This window comes from Anoplopoma fimbria, chromosome 11 (genome assembly GCF_027596085.1).
Source record: "Anoplopoma fimbria isolate UVic2021 breed Golden Eagle Sablefish chromosome 11, Afim_UVic_2022, whole genome shotgun sequence".
Taxonomy (NCBI): Eukaryota; Metazoa; Chordata; class Actinopteri; order Perciformes; family Anoplopomatidae; genus Anoplopoma; species Anoplopoma fimbria.
Genome location: NC_072459.1, coordinates 20,305,012 through 20,326,723, shown reverse-complemented (window position 1 = coordinate 20,326,723; position 21,712 = coordinate 20,305,012). Strand labels below are relative to the sequence as shown.

The 21,712-nt window shown below is 44.6% G+C and overlaps 1 protein-coding gene across 1 annotated transcript; it reads left to right on the top strand.

Annotated features, from left to right (window-relative positions):
* Positions 1-550: 550 nt before the first annotated feature.
* col1a1a (collagen, type I, alpha 1a) lies at positions 551-20,812 on the top strand. The gene is made up of 49 exons (XM_054606814.1): positions 551-809; positions 2,902-3,093; positions 3,663-3,685; positions 4,102-4,137; positions 5,314-5,406; positions 7,251-7,319; positions 7,409-7,453; positions 8,291-8,344; positions 8,440-8,493; positions 8,593-8,646; positions 8,741-8,794; positions 8,895-8,948; positions 9,473-9,517; positions 9,606-9,659; positions 9,759-9,803; positions 10,056-10,109; positions 10,862-10,960; positions 11,100-11,144; positions 11,309-11,407; positions 11,697-11,750; positions 11,868-11,975; positions 12,525-12,578; positions 12,717-12,815; positions 12,907-12,960; positions 13,045-13,143; positions 13,266-13,319; positions 13,413-13,466; positions 13,638-13,745; positions 13,839-13,883; positions 14,177-14,275; positions 14,369-14,476; positions 14,632-14,793; positions 14,892-14,945; positions 15,063-15,170; positions 15,296-15,349; positions 15,524-15,577; positions 15,673-15,834; positions 16,069-16,176; positions 16,622-16,729; positions 16,834-16,887; positions 17,734-17,841; positions 18,028-18,081; positions 18,187-18,294; positions 18,398-18,451; positions 18,592-18,699; positions 18,842-19,121; positions 19,244-19,434; positions 19,526-19,768; positions 20,095-20,812. The coding sequence occupies exons 1-49, from the start codon at positions 728-730 to the stop codon at positions 20,239-20,241; spliced, it is 4,344 nt and encodes a 1,447-aa protein (XP_054462789.1). The 5' UTR covers positions 551-727; the 3' UTR covers positions 20,242-20,812.
* The last annotated feature ends 900 nt before the right edge of the window (positions 20,813-21,712 follow it).

Below are 21,712 nucleotides of genomic sequence, written 5' to 3'. Positions count from 1 at the left end.
CACAACTGAATAGGCAACAGAAACCTGACTACAAGCTGAGCTAAACCTGCAAATGAAAGAAACACACTCCAAACAAAATTACAACACACCAAAACTTGACTTAAACTTTAACGTTCTGAGACATTTTGTTTGTGAACTACATCCTAAACTCAAGCCAGACTCCCAAAAATCCAAGTGAATCAGGAAGTAGACCAGAACCAGAAATAAAACCCGGATTAAACCCGTGGCCGCTGGAGGAGGAGATCCTCCTCCGAACCCTCCGATGCTCTTCAGGATCAGGTTTCCTCCAGCTCGGCCCCCCTCTTTCCTCCTCTGATCCCAACTCCAACCCTTCTGCTGTGGAATTACCGAAGGAGGGACCTGCTGTTTTTTTCTTCTTCTTTTCTCTCTTTTCTTCTGTTTTTTTTTCTTTGAAGGAGGGGTCCATTCTTGTCTTCCCTAAACGTGCACCAGCAGCAGCAGCGGAGCAATGAGGGTGCGTCCCCAAATCGTCCAAGTCACCGGCACCTCCCAGTTCTTCAGGCTCCCATATAAAAACCCCGGCGGAAAGTTAGTGTAGGCAGTAGGGAGTTTTCTGCAGGGGTCAGGAGGACTGTGAACGGACGAGCGGACCCTGCCCCAAAAAACATCCCTGTGTATGAGTGGAGTGTAGCAGGAAAAGAAAACATCCCCCAGCACTTTTTTCCCTCTCGCCTCAAAGAGTCTACATGTCTGGTGGCATCTAGACATGTTCAGCTTTGTGGATTTGCGGCTCGCGCTGCTGCTCAGCGCAGCGGCGCTCATGGTCAGGGCGCAGGGCGAGGACGACCGTAAGTCTCATCACTGTTTACTGGAACTTCTCAACCACATCTTTTTTTTTTTTTTTTTGGTTCTTACTGGTTTTTGAAAGTGGATTTTCTCTTCATGGGTGGACGGCTGCTGAGATCTTAGACAGAGAAGAGAAGAGAAGATAGGAAAAAGTTTGAAGTAGAAAAAGGAACTTTGGTGCGTTCTGCACCTTTGTTTCCTCTAGATAGATAGATGGATAGATGGAAAGATGGATGAGCTTCTGCAGCTTGCAGTCTAAACAGTACAGGGTTTACGTAATGCATTAGGCATCTCGAGAAGGCCCCTCTCTCTCTCTCTCTCTCCCTTGTGTTTGTCTCAATTTCTCTACCCCCATCCCCCCAACCCACCCACCAACCACCTCCCCCGTGCATGCAGAGCGAGTTGCTGCAGGTTTTCCAGGCTTTTCCTCCAGGCGAGGCTTTCTCCAATAGCAGAAATGCATGCTTTATCCAATTTGAATATTTTTAGGGAAAATATCTGGGGGGTTTTCTGACTTGGCCAGAATGTGTCTCGTGGCAATTTATCAATTTCACACCCTCAGCCACCCTACTTGCCAAAGGTTGATCCCAGCCCTGAAAAGCTGGTAAACTCTACGGTTGTGGATGTAAGACTGGTGAGTGGGATAAAAATGGCCTTTATTTTTTCAAGAAGATTCCTACTGCTTCTAGCTGACACGAGGCAAAAGTGAGAGGAAAGCTTTAGGTTAGGCCTTGATTGATGTGGCAGAGTCATTCACTGCCTGAGGCCAAGTGTCGAATTGGCCAGGTGAGCGAGAGAGAGAGTTGCATAGTGAGAGAGCCGGGCTGCCGGAAACGTTTGACCTCCACAGCCCGAGCAATCTTCCACTTAATACCCTTGTGTAAGAGTTTACAAAAAGCTTAGATGTAATTCCAAAAGAGAGTTTGGGTCAGTGAAGTGGGATTAACAAAAGGCCTCATTTGGTGTTCAGACACAAACGTTTTTTCCTCCCGTAAGAAGTCAAGGAAATTCAGCTCTGGAAACTAAAACCAAGGAGATGAAATTCGATTTTTCCAGATGTTCCAGTTGTCTGGAAAAGACTCAGCTGCCTGCCTGTCTGCCTGTCTGGCGCAGATGCGGTTTGACCCCCTCCAACAGCCTCACAGCGCCACCCAGAGGCTTTATTCTGCACCTGCGGACACATCTGGCCGCCACGTCCCCGCAACATCTCCTCCTTTTTTTTTCTTCCTCCCTCCTCTTCCTCTTCTTACTCTTTCCACTCCTTTTTTTTGGTTTCCTCTAATTGCAAACACATGCGGACCATGTTTCCACCAGCTGCTGCCAAAGTCTGCAGCGAAGTCTTCAGTTGCTTTTCCCTCTGAGCTCAGCAGTTTGGCACGCTGTGGGACCCTTATAGCCCCTAAAGGGAGCCCCCGATTGGGTTAAGTTTTCGCTTAGAAAATGCCAGAGCAGTGGAGGAGGTGATGTAGCTGCAGGTCGGAAAATGTGACTTTGAGTTAGAGCAGGGGGAGCGACCAGTGTTTTGGTAGTTGTTAAAGGGAAATGAAATCACCGGGGGGACGAGATTGCTCCGTGCGCCTTTTTCCGCTGATTTTACCCGTGCACGCCGGCGCCCTCTGTGACCTCATTCTGTCCTCTCTCTGGTCCCATTCTGAGGCCACCAGTTCCCGTCCAAACCTTTCACAAGACTCAGTTCTCCTGCTTGATGTTTCTATATTACTATCGAAACCATTTCCTCTGTTAGTGTTCATGAGTTTTGTGTCAATATAACAATTATTTTATTGACTTTCTAATTGTGAAGTTTTTTAAACTTTCCTTTAATGCTAAGAATGCAGAACAGAACAAAAACATAGACACTTGTAGATCACAACTGTTATAAATGATATGCAAACATTACATACTAATCTTAATATATTTAATATATATATATATATATATATATATATATATAATGTATATTTATCAAATGTAAAGAATTTTGCTTTTTTTCAAATTAGCTATTTTGTAACCAATTTTTTCCATCTAGTCCCTTGTATTTATGCGAGCGCATGTCCAGGTATGTCACCTGTCTCGCTCTCTGTCGCCCCCCATCAGGCACAGGCGGAAGCTGCACCTTGGACGGACAGGTGTTTGCGGACCGGGATGTGTGGAAGCCGGAGCCATGCCAAATCTGTGTGTGCGACAGCGGCACGGTGATGTGCGATGAGGTCATCTGCGAGGACACAACTGACTGCCCCAACCCCATCATCCCCCACGATGAGTGCTGCCCCATCTGCCCCGACGACGGTACTGCGTCCTTCCACCTCCTCTTTCCTCTTTCTGTCTTTCTTTAGATGATTTTTATGCTAAATCGAAAACATTTCCTCCTGTTTTTATTTCTTGTTCCTCTTCTTTCCTCACAAAAAGGGAAAACCCAAAACATTCAAAAACTTCTTGTCTGGCTCACCCGTCGACATTGACATAATGCTAAGCTAAACCTAATTCCAACCTGAACCCTCAAACAGGCCTTGTGAGGACCAGCCAAAATGTCCTCACAATGCAAAAATGTCCTCCCTCTGAGGTCTAGAACTCAAATTGGTCCCAACAAAGACAGCTCTACAAGTACGCACAACCTTGGTCCTCACAAAGTTTGCTATCCGCACAATGATAGATGAACAAGAATACACAACCATGGTCCTCAGAAGATCATGGTCCTCACAAAGATAGTTGAACAAACACACACGCACACAATTTCATTCTCATCCAGCAGCAGATAATCATTCCCCCCTCCTCCTATAAGAACATCTGCCTCCTTCCTATTTTTGTGTGTTTTGTTTCCTAAACCAATTCTCATAATCCATCTCCTCTCTCCACAGGCTTCCAGGATCCTCAGGTTGAGGTAAATATTGATTATTTCATTGATTAACAATCATTCAATGATCGTTTTAATATGTGAAATATATATTTTTTATCATTATCATTATAATCATTACAAAAACACTATATTCCAGTGAAACAAAAAGACTCAATTGGTTTGTTGTAACTATTGATTGTAGTATTTATCATTGATAGACCAATGATTAGGACATGATCATCAAGTGGAAGATGATCATTCTTTAACTAAATCTTTAGATATTGTTAGTTGTTAACTATATCAGATATAGTAAATTATTCAATCATCATCTTTAATAAATCACTTTATTGATCTCATCACATCATTAATCATGTGAATCATATTTGGATATATCAATTTAATGTTTAAGTTTGATCACACACTGAGACATTATCTTTTTTTATGGTTTTCTTCACTCACAGGGACCCAAGGGAGAGCGTGGACCCAAGGGAGAGAGGGTAGGTTCAAAAGCTTATCAATCTCAATTTCTGGTCACCTCGTGGTGCGTTCACTGTCTGCCTCTCCGAGTAGATTCTCTTGGGTTTATGATGGAGTTGAAGCTACTGAAGTAAAACAGAAATGGCATCGGTTCTGATTGGTAAATAGCTTCATATTCAAAGACGGATATTGTTTGCAAAGTAAACGTAGCCATCAGATACACAAAATGATGTAAAAGCCCCAGAAAATAGCAATACAAAAGTAAATGATACATAAAGATCCTTAAAACAGCACTACTTTTACATTCCTGCTTTCACCTCTGAATTAAGTCAATGGATCTTGTTTTAGAAACCACTATGACACAACAAAGTAGATTAAGGGTAATAAATGAACTTTGACAGGGTTCCTCATTAACTGAAAGCAGTGAAAAGATCAGTGACATGCAGAGATCAGGCACCCTAACCCTAACCCTCAGACACGCAGACTGATGAGGAAGTTTTAAGATTTCTTGGTTGAAAGGACAATAGAAACTGTAAGAAAGAGCCTTATTTTATTCAGTATTTAGACTTTTCAAACAAAAAAAATAAATTTGATGTCAACAAAATGTATTATATTCTCAAAAATAATAATAATTTAATTTAATTTATATATTTATTTTTATTTTATTTTTTACAGATCTTGTTGATTTGATTACTTACATTCTATGGGGATAATGGTATTTGATTTAGGCAGCTGCAAAGATTTCTTTGATTTGGTTTAGTTTTGGTTAACTCACCTACAGCTAATAATCTTTTCTTTGTATATATATATATATATAATGTGTAGTTTCATGTATAAGTGACAATTGCAGTTCTTACCCACTTCCTGTATCCTGCTTGTCACATGACCGCCAGTCCATTCTTGGTTGTTCACATGGTCAGTCTCCCAGGGGAGTAAACTGCACCTCGTCCAGGTTTAAAGCTGCTTTCACCACTGCAGGCAGCAAGCGAGCCTGCCAGGACACACATAGAAAATTAAAGACTATACACAAGGTTCTGTTCTGACAATGTTACAAGAGTACAGGCAGTCATGTGATTGAGGGTTGAACAAATCAAACAGTTGATGTCATGTTGTCCTGGGTGTGTTTAGCATCCAGTGATTCATTTTTATTCTGACTCTTGAGCCTGACCCATGCTCTCTTGCCCCCCAATCTGCAGGGTCCTGCTGGTCCCGCTGGTAACGACGGTATCCCCGGCCAGCCCGGTATGCCAGGACCTCCCGGCCCCCCTGGACCCCCCGGTCTTGGTGGAGTAAGTTGTAGCTTTTTTCTATTTTATTACATTTTTTTTGTTGTATTTGACTCGTTCGGGTCCAAATTGACCACTTCTAAACCAAAGCACGGTCGGAATTAAAGGTAGCAAGACTCTGCAATGCATCTGGCTCATTTGTTGGGCAGAGGTGTCATATCATAGCAACCTGCTAGTGTCAGTAGCAGCAAGTTCCCAAATCTGTGGTGGTTAGTGAAAAACAAGCATATGATTTACTTTACCATTGACTTCAATCCAGATGCAGTTTCAAGACGTCATATCCCACTACCCATAACCGCTGTTGTTTATTGTAGTTTATTTGATTGCATTCCCATACCACCTCAATTCTTCTGTTATAAAAGGGATACCCAAATGTCTTTTTTGGTATCAAAATGGACCAGTTTAGACCAATATGGTGGCTGTGTATACAGCTTCAGAAAAGGAAAGGAAGAGCTAAGAAACTGAACTTTCACAGCTAAAACTCAAGCTTTTCATTGATGTGTTGGCTTTGGCTAAAAAGGATTGCCTCCGACTTGGAGTTTGGCTGTCAGTATGGGGTCAGAAGTCAATTAGGGTAGATTCTCAGGAAAGGAAAGCAGAGATGTCCTGGATGCTTGTCTGATCCATTAGTTGATTAGTTTATTGAAGAGTGAACACATTTAGCTTCCTATGTTAATAATGTATATATTATATATGTATATATATACCCATAGACTTCTTTAATACATCTGAGCATGTGAAGCTAACGTTCCTAAAGTAAATTTAGCATGCTATGATTCAGCCAACTGTCAACTTCCATCCTAATTTAGTATATTTAACTAACATTCCCACTGATTCTCAGTGTAGTTTAGTATAAACTTACATTTCCATTGACTTTTTTGGTTTAGAAAATTAGCTAAAATTCCCTGGCTAATTTGGGATTCCTATATAGAATTTGTTATTGCTTCACATGCTAATTCACTAGCCTAAGCTAACATAACATATCATCCCAGTCTAATTTACCATGCTAATGTAGAAGCTATCGTTGATCAACATGCTTCTTTACCACATATAGCCAATAGTCTTACAATCTGATTTAACATGTTTTGATTCACTTTACTATTGACTTGTATCGTAATTTTGCATTTTAATCTATTATTTATCATTTACTCACATGCTAATTCAATAAACGAAGCTAATCTGACATACCATCCTAGTCTAATTTAGCATGCTTGTATAGAATTTACCACAAACTCACATGCTTATTTACCACAAATAGCTTTTCGGAATCTAATTAAGCATGCTATGATTCAGTGTACTATTGACTAAATTGGCATACCAACTGACAACAATATATCAACAACAACCGTCCATTCTAGATGACCAAGATAATCTAACGCCAACATTAGCCTCGATTAACCTCACCTCAGATTGCAGAGAAGTGAAGTGGACCAAACTGTCTGTCAACACAAAAATGACCGGACATGATATAGCAAAGTAGGAATCAAGGGACAGTGTTGGACATTTATACAGATGTCTGAAACCGCCTGGAACAGACCAAACTACACACTTGATATTGAATCTGACGTGTTTTGCTTCTTGCTGCTTCTGTGTGAATCTCAGTTTTCAGGGCTAAGACATAATTGAGGATGTATTACAATAGTCCCCCTAGTGCTTAGAAGTCTTTTTAAAAAATACACCTACAGAGGAGGGAAATGGGTCTTGAGCTTGTTTATACAAATGTGTGAAAATGGTAAACATATAACTACTATATTTTATTAATTTAATTTTTAAAATTACATTTTCAGACAACATGTCCCATGAGACATAGATCGCAATATTTATAGCTCTGTTTTTCCTTTTTCCAGAACTTCTCCCCTCAGATGTCTGGTGGCTACGATGATAAATCTCCTTCCATGCCTGTGCCTGGACCAATGGTAAGACACACACACACCACACTCACACAATCATTTCAGCAACAATCATGGAGATGCCATATTTGACCTTGCCTTTGTTTGATTGACAGGGCCCAATGGGACCCCGTGGATCCGCAGGATCTCCCGGTTCCAGCGTAAGTACACCACTTCCTTCTTTTTAAACTCAAAAATGTTCATAGTTGAAGCTGGGAGGATAAGGGAAGAGCACGTGCACCCTCATACATCATCATGACATTATCTGTGACATCACTACCCTCTCCTCGGTCCCCAGTTGGCACAAAGCCAGCACCAAACTACTCACACTCCTTTCCCCTCACTGCACTGGAGTTGAAATGAAAACTACAATAACGCAAACACAGTGGTAAAACATTTCCTAATCTGATCAATATTTTAGCTGTTGAACAATACAACATTTGTTGTTAATGTCTTTGAAATGAAAGCTGAACGCAAAACACAGCTAGCTTAACAGCTAACGTCTGTGGGCTATATAAGTGTGTGTGTTTTAGCCTCGCCCAAAAATACCAGTGAAACACTATTTTGACAGCACCCGACTCACATTATCCCACACGCTTCTCACTGAAATACAATTGTTGGGACCAGCAAGTATAATTTCAAAACCTTTAAGCTAGTCGGTTAGCTTGAGGCTTTTGAGTCTCACCACAGTAAATCTGTGAGCGTAGTTGAAGCTAGCCAGGACCTGCTCCAAATTGTTCACATAGCTAGTCATTGAAAGAGACACCTGCCATACAAGAAGAGTGTTTAGTTATTCTCTTGACAGCTGCTTTTTTAAATTCTGCTACCTGGGTGAGCTGACAGCAGCCATGAAACAAAGATACCCCCAGTGAAACATACACCGATATGCAAGCTTTGACAGTTACACATACTAGAGATTGGTGTTCTTCATTTATTTGTACAACGTTTGTGGTATAAATGTAGTAGTGATGGTGTTTGATGTGTGTCTTCACCTACAGGGACCTCAGGGTCACCCCGGCCCCCCTGGTGAGCCTGGAGAGCCTGGAGCTTCTGTGAGTATTAGGAATATATTGAAACAGATACACGCCTGAATTGCGCCTCGGTAGCCTGTGGTCATTCTCACCTCGGTGTGTGTCTTTCTCTGCAGGGTTCCATGGGTCCCCGTGGCCCCGGCGGACCCCCTGGAAAGAACGGAGAGGATGTAAGTCAACTGGGTCTGCTCGTGTTCACCATCTATATCTCGGCCTAGAGGGAACAATTACTTACTCAATGTGTCCATCCCCTTCACTCTTTCTCTTAGGGTGAGTCTGGCAAACCTGGTCGTGGCGGTGAGCGCGGACCTTCCGGCCCACAGGTAAGTTGTCATGGCGGTGTAACTCTTATTCCTAGTGAAAAAGAAAACAGAGCTGTGCTAGATAGATAAATAATATCTCTTTTCTTTACCTCAGGGAGCTCGTGGTTTCCCAGGAACCCCTGGACTTCCTGGCATCAAGGGACACAGAGTGAGTCAGAGCTCGGGACTCCCCTGTTGAACAAATAAACGTTATGGCATCTCCTATAACTGTGGATTTAATCTGTTGCTATGTCTCTCCATCTCTGTAGGGATTCAGTGGTCTGGATGGCGCTAAGGGAGACAATGGTCCTGCTGGTCCCAAGGTGACTGCCTCTATTTGTTATCTTGCTCTTCCACACTCCGTCTCAGTGTAGGAAAATGCCGATTTCGCAGCACCAACGGTGGCGATTGTGATAGAAGTAGTAGTTGTAACAGATTGCTATTAGCAATGGGGATAGTAGTCACAGTATTAGAACTTATGGTGGAAGTACTCGCCATAGTAGCCTGTTAATGTTGTCCTCCGGTGACGTTCACAAGTGAGTGATTATTAAAAGAATCACAGGAATAACAGCTACAGAAGCTATCCAGACTTTAAGCCCCTAAAATTGGCTAAAACTGGCTCCTTCATTTCCCATAGTGCAACCAGTTGCATCTTTCTTTCTTTTGAGACCTGTAAACTCCAGATACCCAGTTTGTAAGTTTGTAGTTGTGGTCAATGTAGCAGCCATATTGGCTAGTTCTTGGCTAGAAGTAGCAACATTGACTAGTTGCGTTAATGTTGATTATTGATGCTACAGTTTCTATCATTCTCATCGCCCAACCTTTTTGTGTGCTTATGCATGTTTAGGGAGAGGCTGGATCCTCCGGTGAGAATGGAACTCCTGGTGCTATGGTGAGTAAAACAATCAGCCCCATCTCTGTCATATAGTTGCCATCTTGGATTTTGGATAGCTGACTGACTCTTTGTGTATCTGTTTCAGGGACCTCGTGGTTTGCCCGGCGAGAGAGGCCGCACTGGTGCTTCTGGAGCTGCTGTGAGTCCACACACCCACACACTCCATTACAAATACTTTAATCGATCAGCCAGTCTGTCATGAACAGATTAACCAATCATGTTTGTCTGTGTGCTACAGGGAGCTCGTGGTAACGATGGTGCTGCTGGTGCTGGCGGACCTCCCGTGAGTCCTCCATTTTACTCAAAATGAATACTGTCCTCAGAACAACCATGTCTGTCCTTCGGTGGCAATTATGGAATGTACTACTTCCAGTGACCCTGGTTGTTTAAAACCCCAGGGGGATTCTCAAATAGGAACCTTTTTTTCTGCTATTAAATCAAGCAAATCCAAAATAATCTATCTGCATTGGCTGTGATGGCCGGATGGATCTGTTGCTGTTTGTTTGAACCTGTTCGTCTTATTGTTTCCTTCCAGGGTCCCACTGGCCCCGCTGGACCTCACGGATTCCCTGGTGGCCCTGGATCTAAGGTACAACGAGGCCCATTATGATCCACGGCAACCTCAAACAAACCTCATCTTCAACATCATCATTTCAAGCCTTTCACTATTCAAAACACCACACGTAGTCCACTTCCTTTTCTCTTCTGTTCCCCTTCTCAAGAGAGCTTGTAGCAGTCACTAGATAGTCTCTTAACATGTGAACTTTGATGTGATCTTTGAACAGTAGTAACTAAGGATTTGGGTCATTAAAGGTCACCCAAGATTCAAAGGAATTCAGGTTCCATGTTACTATTTCATTCTATAGTTTAGTTTTAGTTTACTGTGTACAGAGACTGGTTCGAGGAGCTTCATGGATTCAATCAAACAGACAATCAATCAATCAATCAATCAATTATTAAATAAAGTAAATTAAAAATAAAGTTTTATTCACATAATACATTTAAAATAAATCAAATGAAACAATAAGGCTTTTCAAATGACTGGGGAAATAATATGAAAGTGGAGTGAAGATGAAGAGAATAATACCCGCCAAATTAGCAAAAAAAGCACGGTCACCAAATATTGACGTTGACAAATTCTCTTTGAAACACCAACAAACTGACATTTTAATCATTTTTAAACTCTGAACACAGTGTAGCCCCCGAAAACAACCCCTGTTATCCCACTTTATGTTCAATTCACACATCCATCTAAAAGTCTTCCACCATGAAGAAATTGCGGCTTTGCTTTCCCTCCGGACATTGATTGTCTGACTGCACCTTGTTCCCCCCTCTATCCAGGGTGACGCTGGACCTCAGGGTGCTCGTGGATCCGAAGGCCCAGCTGGATCTCGCGGCGAGCCCGGTAACCCCGGACCTGCTGGACCCGCAGGACCCTCTGTGAGTACAAACAGTAACCCTCTTTGACAAACTGTTCAGGTCCTAGATACGATCACCTTATTGATGATTTAATGGCATTTACATCATTCCTAAGAATCTTCTAGTCATTGACAATCTTTTCCCTTCTTTCTCCTCTCAGGGAAACCCCGGAATTGATGGAGGTGCTGGAGCTAAGGGAACCCCTGTGAGTACCTCTCTTATCACATTTACCTCAGGAACACAACAGGGTTGAGGATTCCAATCCCTTCCCCGCTCCGAAAGGTGTTGTTTCATAGTAGCATTGCCTCAGAGACTGGCAGTGCAGCATGATGTGACCATGTTGCTGGTGTGTGCTGCCGCCCCCTGCAGGGTGCTGCTGGAGTTGCCGGAGCTCCCGGTTTCCCCGGACCACGTGGACCCCCAGGATCTCAGGGTGCTGCCGGTGCCCCCGGAGCCAAGGGTAACACTGTGAGTAAATCTAGCTCAGAAAAAACTAACCAACACCAAAAATAGTGTCTGTGCCTGTAATGGACATGATTAGAAATAGTCCTTCATTCCAAACATAGTGAAGTAAAAGTAAAACTGCTAAATCATAAGTAAATATTGTTTTTAAAGTTTATTTTTATTCCTATTTATGGATTTGTTGTTGAGATCCGTCTCAGTTATTGCTTATTTGTTTGATTGATTTTGATGGCTGATGTCAATTGTTCAATTGGCATCGTTTGTTTACGTTTGCTTATTTGCCCGTCTCCCCCAGGGTGACGTCGGTGCCCCAGGAGCCAAGGGAGAGGCTGGTGTCAAGGGAGAGGCTGTAAGTATAAGTTCACCACAGTCAGCACGGAGCGTAGCTCTGTAATACACACTTGTGTACGAATACATGTTCTGTCTCTAATGCCATCCGCATGTGTTTTGCGTCTGTGTTCTACAGGGCATTGCAGGAGCTCAAGGACCCTCAGGACCATCCGGTGAGGAAGGCAAGAGAGGAGCCAGAGGAGAGCCTGGTGCTGCAGGAGGACGTGGAGCTCCTGGAGAGAGAGTATGCATCTCACTTTCTACTGTATACTGTGATATATTCTTTAATATTAAGTGTAACTGGTAAGGAAAGTGAAAGTTGCCCAGGGTGGTGTTTTCTTACCTCAAAGAGAAAATACAATCATATCTGGTCAGTGCAAATATGAATATCTTAACAGGAGCAAGTAAACACACTCTCTAGTGCCCCCTGATGGCCAGAAAGATGAACTGTAAATGCAGGAACAGAGCATAATTTCCAGATACCAGAGATCCATACAATGCAAACATAGCTCATGCTGCCACCAGGGAGTGACATGGTCATGCGACAATTGTTTCCTGAGCTTTCCTGATCTGGCCCACAATGCATCATGTCTGACAGTAAAGAAAACCTGACATTTTGAAACATTTTAGACAATACAATATAATTGAACTAACGTAGGGTGGAATTTCACATTGTTGTCATGGACTTGCTTCATGGGAAAGGACAGGGCATATTGAGATCATGGTAATAGGCTGTCTAGATACAGTGTCTACAGTGTTGGTGATAAAGCTAAGTGCTTGATTCTTTTTACAGGGTGGCCTTGGCGGTCGTGGTTTCCCTGGCTCTGATGGCCCCGCTGGACCCAAAGTGAGTAAAAAACACAAGCACACACATTTGACACGTCCCTCCATTCCTTTTACAGTCATGGAGATACTTTAGATCAGATCTGATTGAACTAATCTTTGCCTTTCTACCTCTGTTCCCTCTCTTTCTCCCCCATCATAGGGTGCCAATGGCGAGCGTGGTGCCCCTGGTGCTGTTGGACCTAAAGGTTCCAGCGGTGAGCCTGGCCGCACTGGTGAGTCTGGTTTGCCTGGAGCTAAGGTGAGATTCCCTACTATCTGCCCATTGCACAATTGTCAGCAATATAATTTATTCACCGCACAAGCCTCTGACCTCTGACCTCTGCTTGTAGGGTATGACTGGTAGCCCTGGCAGCCCTGGAGCTGATGGCAAGATGGGCCCCGCTGTAAGTTCACGCTCAGGGTAATACATTTGTTTAATCGCATACAACGTTTAATTCAATTAATCCTTCATAAATCCTGCTCACCAGGGAGCCACTGGACAAGATGGCCGCCCCGGACCCCCTGGCGCCGTTGGAGCTAGAGGCCAGCCTGGAGTCATGGGATTCCCCGGACCCAAGGGAGCTGCTGTGAGTAATGGGTCTCAACTGGAACAAAGTATCACAAATCATTTGCTTCTGACTCTTTAATTCATCCGACTACTAAGGAGTAGGCATCCCTGCTAATAGTGCTCTTCTACTTCTGTCTGTAGGGTGAGGGTGGAAAGCCTGGCGAGAGAGGAGTTATGGGACCCACTGGCCCACTTGTAAGTTGTCTACACTTTGCTACTCCTTGAATCCACTGCACTCTACTGTTACATGAACCTGTGTATCTGAAAGCCTGCCATCTCTCTACCCAGGGTGCCCCTGGAAAGGATGGTGACGTTGGTGCTCAAGGCCCCTCTGGACCTGCTGTACGTAAAACGCACACACACATGCCCACATTGACACCCGCCTCATAAGCCTGATTGTCTCACGCTAAAAAATACACTTAAAAGCTACTGACAAAAAGTGGTACCCACACCATGCCTTACTCCTGGCCACATTCTGTTAGCTCTAACAGTCCTTCTGCTGCTCACCCTCAGGGACCTTCTGGTGAGAGAGGAGAACAGGGACCTGGCGGACCTCCCGGATTCCAGGGTCTCCCTGGACCCCATGGTGCCATTGGTGAGAGTGGCAAGTCTGGAGAGCAGGTACTAACTGAGATAGGGTTGAATTAAATTCCTAATCAAATTGATACTGTCATACTGTGAATTAACGTATGATTTGCTTCTCTGTCTATCTAGGGTGTGCCCGGTGAGGCTGGAGCCACAGGACCTGCTGGATCTAGAGTAAGTCACCTATTATCATTGTCATGTTCCCAATTACTCAACAGACTGCTCCCAGCAGATTCCATTAATGGAGCATCTTTGGAGAGTTGTCTAAATAAGTAAATTCTTACCAACCAGGATACAAACAAAGCTACGTGGTCTTGCTATAAGTGGAGTGAACATTGTTGTTAATGGTAACAGGTTAAAGCTAGCTAACAACAGGCTAATGCTAATGCAGTAGGATTAATCATAGATCGTCATTACTTGGACTTCCACTTCAACTTCCCTAACTCTCTGCCACCCCTTTCCCTCAGGGTGACAGAGGATTCCCCGGTGAGCGTGGTGCACCTGGTGCTGTTGGACCCGCTGGTGCCCGTGGATCCCCCGGATCTGCTGGAAACGAGGGTGCTAAGGTAAACTTCGGGACATGTGAAAGAACCTGTTCTCATTGATTTGTTGGGTAACCCTCCTGCTCTTGTTCTCTACCTCTTCCTCCTCTTCCCCAGGGAGATGCTGGAGCCCCCGGTAATCCCGGAGCCCAGGGTCCTCCTGGACTGCAGGGAATGCCTGGTGAGCGTGGAGCTGCTGGCCTTCCAGGACTGAGGGGAGACAGAGTGAGTCGCCACAACAATATTCCTAGTACTCCCAGTTTATAGGATTAGTCGGTACTGAAGTAACCTAATGAGGGGCCTGACTCACGCAACGCCATCCACAGTAGCTTTCCAGTATAAATGTATTCCTAACTCCCCCTCTCCATCCAACAACCAAGGGTGACCAAGGAGGCAAGGGTGCTGATGGAGCTCCTGGTAAGGATGGCCCCCGTGGTTTGACTGGACCAATTGGACTTCCCGGATCTGCTGGTGCCACCGGAGACAAGGGAGAGCCTGGCGCACCCGGACCTGTCGGACCTGCTGGAGCTCGCGGAGGCCCTGTAAGTACCTGTCCATCTGTTCTTCTCAAGAGCAGTAGAGGAAGCTGCTTGAATCTTGAAATCAATGACCGACTCTGCTTCCTCCTTCTCTTCCTAAGGGTGAGCGTGGAGAGTCTGGACCACCTGGACCTGCTGGATTCGCCGGACCTCCTGTAAGTCACTTCTTCATGAATGTCCTGGCTCCTTTTACCGACTGTTTGTCTTTAGCTTGAAGCTTCAACACAGAATTTACTAAGCCTCTCTCCCCATCCACCATCATTCCACCACAGGGTGCTGATGGACAGCCTGGTGCTAAGGGAGAGGCTGGAGATAATGGTGCTAAGGGAGATTCTGGTCCCCCCGGTGCTGCTGGACCCACTGGTGCCCCTGGACCTCAGGTTTGTAAACATTCACACCTCCTTATATAAAATCCCATAATTCAGAAGGGAACATTAGAAGTTGAGGCTACATTGCCTGGTACTGGTTCTCCCATGTTGACTTACGATATGTTGTGTCCTTTCAGGGTCCCAATGGAAACACCGGCGCTAAGGGAGCCCGTGGATCCGCTGGACCTCCTGTAAGTCAACACTCTTCATCTCTGTCCATCTCTGTGAATTCTGTCAACGAATGTTTTCTTATAGATGAATTACTTGTATTGCGAGAAGCCCATTGTTTATTATTCATCCCTCTTTTTTATTGAAGTGATACAGCCATTTTTCCAGTCAGTTAATGGCCCTCTGTCTGTCCCTAGGGTGCTACTGGCTTCCCTGGAACTGCTGGCAGAGTTGGACCCCCCGGCCCCTCTGTAAGTCTTCCCCTAATGTTATCAATACTTATAGTTCCTGTAGCAGGGCCCAACATCCTCGATGGTATTCAGCAATGTTGCGTTCTTCCTCATAGGGCAACTCTGGACCCCCCGGACCCGCTGGACCATCTGGCAAAGAGGGACCCAAAGGAAACCGTGGTGAAACCGGACCTGCTGGTCGCTCTGGTGAGATAGGTGCTGCTGGACCCCCAGGACCTGCTGGAGAGAAGGGTGGCGCTGGTGCCGAGGGAGCTCCCGTAAGTTATACTTAACCATCAAGAGCCCCTTCCCTCTCAATCTGTAACAGAACCAAATGATTGGTTGCTTACAAAAAACAGTATGATTTCATTCCAACTTTATTATCCTCTTTATGTTGTAGCATTGAATTAATTAAGTTTCCACATTATTTAGCTGTTCGTTGCTGTCCCTACACCTTGATGCATAACGTATATAACCTCTTTCACCTTGTGTCTCTCTGTCCACCCCTGCAGGGAAGTTCTGGTATTCCTGGACCTGGAGGTATTGCTGGACAGCGTGGTATTGTTGGTCTGCCTGGACAGAGAGGAGAGAGAGGTTTCCCTGGCATGCCCGGACCTTCCGTAAGTTTCTGTTATTACTCTTCAAACTGTACTCTACAAAACTACAAACTGCACAGTGGATCTGATGGAAACAGAATACCCAAAAATGTTAAGCCAGCCAATATAATGTTAAGTATCAAACATCACTCCAAATCCAAAATATAAAATGATCAAGAAAACACTTCTAAATGATGTGACAATGAATCAAAACCACTGAGGATGACTTGGAAATGCCATTTAACTCTGGTTCATTCAATGAAAAGTCTTCAGTCACCTGGCTGCAACACTATGTGAATCCCAGCAAGCAGGAAGCACATTTTCTAAAATCCATCAAAAAATCAACAGCACCTTGCTGGCCTTCTGCATTAAAACCTGCAATATTGGACAAGACAATATAAACTTGAATCTATTAGAAGAGTAACAGTGCTTGTTAGGACTGTGCTAACTTTGCCCGTGTCACCCGCAGGGAGAGGTTGGAAAGCCTGGACCTTCTGGCCCCGGTGGTGAGCGCGGACCTCCCGGACCCATGGGACCCCCTGGACTGGCTGGACCCTCTGGTGAGACTGGACGTGAGGTATGAATAAACAATTTCACCTGTACACTAACTATCTGTCCGACTTTTGTATTCTGGTGTAGGTGTTTTCTAATCAGTTAACCTGCTTTGTGTTTGTGCTTTAGGGAAGCCCCGGAAACGAGGGATCAGCTGGTCGCGATGGAGCTGCTGGACCCAAGGTAACTCAAATTACATCATTGCTAAGTCACCAACAACAGATGGATTACTAAATAGGCCGACCGGGCACCGGCCCTGGGGCCCACAGTGTCAGGGGCCCCTCTGGCCTTCAGCTACAAAATGTCAACTCAGAGTCACCTACCAAACAAGATCAGACTGAAAATGACCACAAAAAAACATAAAACTACAAAGAGACACAAAAAGATGACACAACTATAATGTGGGGCAAAACAACCACAAAGAGACACTAAATTAATACAAAAAGAAACAAAACAACTACAAAGAGATACGTAACAACTACAAAGAGAGATAAAAAAAACAAAAAACTACAAAGAGAGGCTAAACAATGATAAAGTCTGTGCGTCTTGCTCGTATATAGGACAGATAGTGGGGCGTATTGCATGTCTAAACTAAGCTTGAGAAGAGTCAGCTAGGTTGACATGAACCTAGGTAAAGCAGCCTGCAAGGTCATTTAGCAACAGTGGCTTCTGATAAATACAGTGATGTTGAGCTTAGCACCTACTACAGTTAGTAAGCTGAAAATCTAACATTATCACACACAATCAGAGTCATGTCTGTGAGAAATCGGAAAAAGTCTGAAAACAATTGTGTTGACATGATAGAAAGAGTTAGACCTGCATGTATTCTCCTATATAGCCTAGACGGTGGCCTGTTTCACCTATTCTTGTATACCTGAAGTTTCTTTGAAAAAAATCAAAGGCCAAAAAGCCTGAGAGATTTTCGAGTACAGATATTTTGTTTCTATTTGTGCCTTTATCACCACAGCAGCTTGTTATGATATATATGAGATTAAAGCTGGTGATAAATATTTTATGTTTGCATTTTAGGGAGACCGTGGAGAGAGCGGCCCATCTGGAGCCTCTGGTGCTCCTGGACCATCTGGTGCCCCCGGACCCGTTGGACCCGCTGGAAAGAATGGGGACCGTGGAGAGACTGTGAGTGACACCAAAGCCATTTTTCAGTTTATCCATTGTGCTTTTATGAAAATATCTTCAGTATACAGTTCAGTAAATGTTAATGGCATATAGCTAATATTAATATCAGACCTCCTGTAGGTGAGAGCATAGATTATGTTTTGCTGCAACTTGCCTTTTAATAAAACTGTTTTATGTATGCTTCAGGGACCTGGTGGCCCTGCTGGCTCTGCTGGCCCTGCTGGACCTCGTGGCCCTGCTGTAAGTAACAACATTAGCACCATTGATAGAAACAAACAATAGAATAGATGGAACAGCATACAAATGAAGGCAAAACAACACTCCTCACCCTCCCCCCCCTTACAGGGAGCTGGTGGTCTTCGCGGAGACAAGGGAGAGGCTGGAGAGGCTGGAGAGAGAGGCATGAAGGGACACAGAGGATTCACTGGCATGCAGGGACCCCCTGGATCAGCTGTATGTCACTTCACACAACCACACATATATATATATATATATATATAACATAAACAACATAGACACTTTATTTCTACCTACTGATTTTGTTCTGAACCCATAGGGATCTAATGGAGAGCAAGGACCCGCTGGTAGTTCTGGACCCGCTGGACCTAGAGTGAGTTAACACACCACACAATCTCTAAGTGCTTGGAGTAGTTTTAGCTATTTTGCATTTTAAGATTTGGTTAATTTTAAATCTCTCAGTGTTTGGAGGGACTTTGACATTCAGAGACTTTCCCTTTATGCTGTTTGCAGGGCCCTAGTGGATCTGCTGGATCTTCTGGTAAGGACGGTATGACTGGCCTGCCTGGACCCACTGGACCTCCTGGACCTCGTGGACGTTCTGGAGAGATGGGACCTGCTGTAAGTCTATATGTCTAACAAGCCACCCGCTCATATGTCTATTTACTTTGTGTCTCCAAACTGAGGGAAAATAATAAATAATCTACCAGCACTGAAATAACCAACTTCTTCTCTACCTCCTCTTGCCCTTTTTCTCTCTCAGGGTCCTCCTGGACCTCCTGGACCTCCCGGAGCACCAGGTGCCCCTGGCGGCGGATTCGACCTTGGCTTCATTTCCCAGCCTCAGGAGAAGGCCCCCGATCCCTTCCGCATGTTCCGTGCTGATGACGCTAACGTTCTCCGTGACCGCGACCTGGAGGTGGACGGCACCCTGAAGAGCCTGAGCCAGCAGATCGAGCAGATCCGCAGCCCCGACGGTACCCGCAAGAACCCCGCCAGAACCTGTCGCGACCTTAAGATGTGCCACCCTGACTGGAAGAGCGGTGAGTTTTTACCCGACAGTGGGGGATCAATCCAAGTGTGGAGGTGGATTAGAGAATTTATACCAGCATACTGGAGTTGTGATTTTTCTGACCTTGTCCTCTCCGGACTCCTTGTTCTCCAGGCGAGTACTGGATCGACCCTGACCAGGGCTGCACTCATGACGCCATCAAGGTCTACTGCAACATGGAGACCGGAGAGACCTGCGTATCCCCAACTCAGCCCGAGGTCGCCAAGAAGAACTGGTACATGAGCAAGAACATCAAGGAGAAGAAGCACGTCTGGTTCGGAGAGGCTATGACCGATGGCTTCCAGGTAAACATGCTGAACCAACCAAACAGAGCTATCCCTCCTCTGGTTTCGCAGTTCAGTCAGTAACATCTCACCCTTCCTCTCTCCTACAAAGTTCGAGTATGGAAGCGAGGGCTCCGCGCCAGGGGATGTCAACATCCAGATGACCTTCCTGCGTCTCATGTCCACTGAGGCAACCCAGAACATCACCTACCACTGCAAGAACAGCGTCGCCTACATGGACGCCACCGTCGGCAACCTCAAGAAGGCCCTGCTCCTCCAGGGCTCCAACGAGATCGAGATCAGAGCCGAGGGCAACAGCCGCTTCACCTACAGCGTCCTGGAAGATGGATGCACGGTGAGAAACACTTTAGTTGATACTCTCATGCCAATCCTACTGACAGCTGGGTCAGCTTCAAATGCTTAACCTTCAAAGTTAGGAATGACCAGTAGGTCACAATTCAGCAAGCTTGTACTTTCCCTGATGGTATACACTCAGTGGTTTTGAGTCAGATCGCAAAGAACCTACCTGCATGTAAGCTAAGGTAGCTAATCTTGCTGTTCATGGGATTTGAACAAAAGTACAGTCAAAAATTTGAGACATTTTCAATTGTCCGATGTTAAACATGCAGGGGCCAATTTGAATGGTGATGATAATGACCCTTTCTTCTTCTCTCCCTCCAGTCACACACCGGTACATGGGGCAAGACAGTCATCGACTACAAGACAACGAAAACATCTCGCCTGCCCATCATTGATATCGCTCCTATGGACGTTGGTGCTGCAGACCAAGAGTTTGGCCTTGAAGTTGGACCCGTCTGTTTCTTGTAAAAAGAGAAATCTGGACTTGAAATTGTTGTTGTGTGTGTGTGTGTGTTTTATTTTTTCTAGCAGTCATCTCTCTCTTAAAAAAAAAAAGCCCACCAAAACATTTCTCTAATGCCATTTTTCTGAAAAATCTGACCCCTCGCTCCTGATTCTACGAATTTCCATTCGGCCATTGTTTTGATGGTCCACTTTGCCTAAAACCTGCACTTCAACAAGATGGCGACGATGCGGCGGTGTCTGCATTGTTGCGTTTGGGACCACTACTTTTTTTTCATTTCTGACAATTTTTTTTTGTTTTTTTTACCATCACCAACACCAAGGATCCTGTAGAGAAGACATTTTGTTTCACTGGCAACAAGAAAATAATATATGCTTCTGTAAAGTGTAAAAAAAATTGACTTCCCCTCTTCATCCAGCCATACCAGGCCTCTCTGGAGTTTACAGAAACACACAGGTGACTTTTGTATTTTTATACACCACTGTGGCAAGAGGAAAGAAAGGACAGTCCCCAACAGACAGAACCCAATTGCTTTGTACCACATTTCAGGTGTTGATGAATAAACGGTGAAACTGACAGCCATGTTTGTCTCTGTTGTTCTGCCCCCCCCCCCCCCCTCTCCAACCCCGTCAACCTGGCACAGACAACACTGACAACTCCCCCCTTCTCATCCTCTGATTTTGTGGCTGTTGTGATTTGTTTTTTTGTTGTGGTTGTGATTTGTTTGTTCCTTTCTATTACTCCCTTTTTTCTTTTTTTTAAAGAAAAGTCACATTAAAACCACCAGCAGAGAAACATGGGTTCAAACCTCTTTTTTGAAAGAAAAAACAATCCTATGGCTACCTCAGAAAAGCAAGGAATATCAGCTGTAAAAGAAAAAAAAAGGGGGCCCAGTGTTTGTGAAGTGAAGCCTGCAGTAGTTTTGGCGCTCCTTGGGGTAGTCGACTTTTACAAACATTTAAGCAGAAGCGGAAACAGCTAAAACTTAAGGTGCTATTCTTTCTTTGAGGTGTCCTGGCTGTCCAGTACGGCTATACTGTTGTGTAGTGTTAAGGTCACTCTGGCTAGCAGGGCCCTCTTGGTGCTAAAACGAAACCACCGTTTTTTTACTCTTGGCGCCCAGAATGAGACAGAATTCTTCTCTTTTCCAGCTACGGTCGAACTGGCACTCAAACTCTATAGCTCTGAGTTTAAAGTTAAGAGCGGATCCACATCTCTTCTTCTTACACTTTTTGGTTTCATGTTTTAAACCCCACCTCCACCTCTACTGTCCTCCAAAATACAACCTCCACCCCATCATCCCTACATCTGTTGTAGTTTGTTTCTTGTTTTCTTGTGCGAAGGGTGAATTTTCTCAAAAAAATTGGAAATATTTTTTTCACAAATGCACAGAATGAGAGCCATCAGTAAGGAGTTTGTGAGAGAATGCAGACAGACACACCCATAGGGGGGGAAACACCACAAGGATCTGTACCT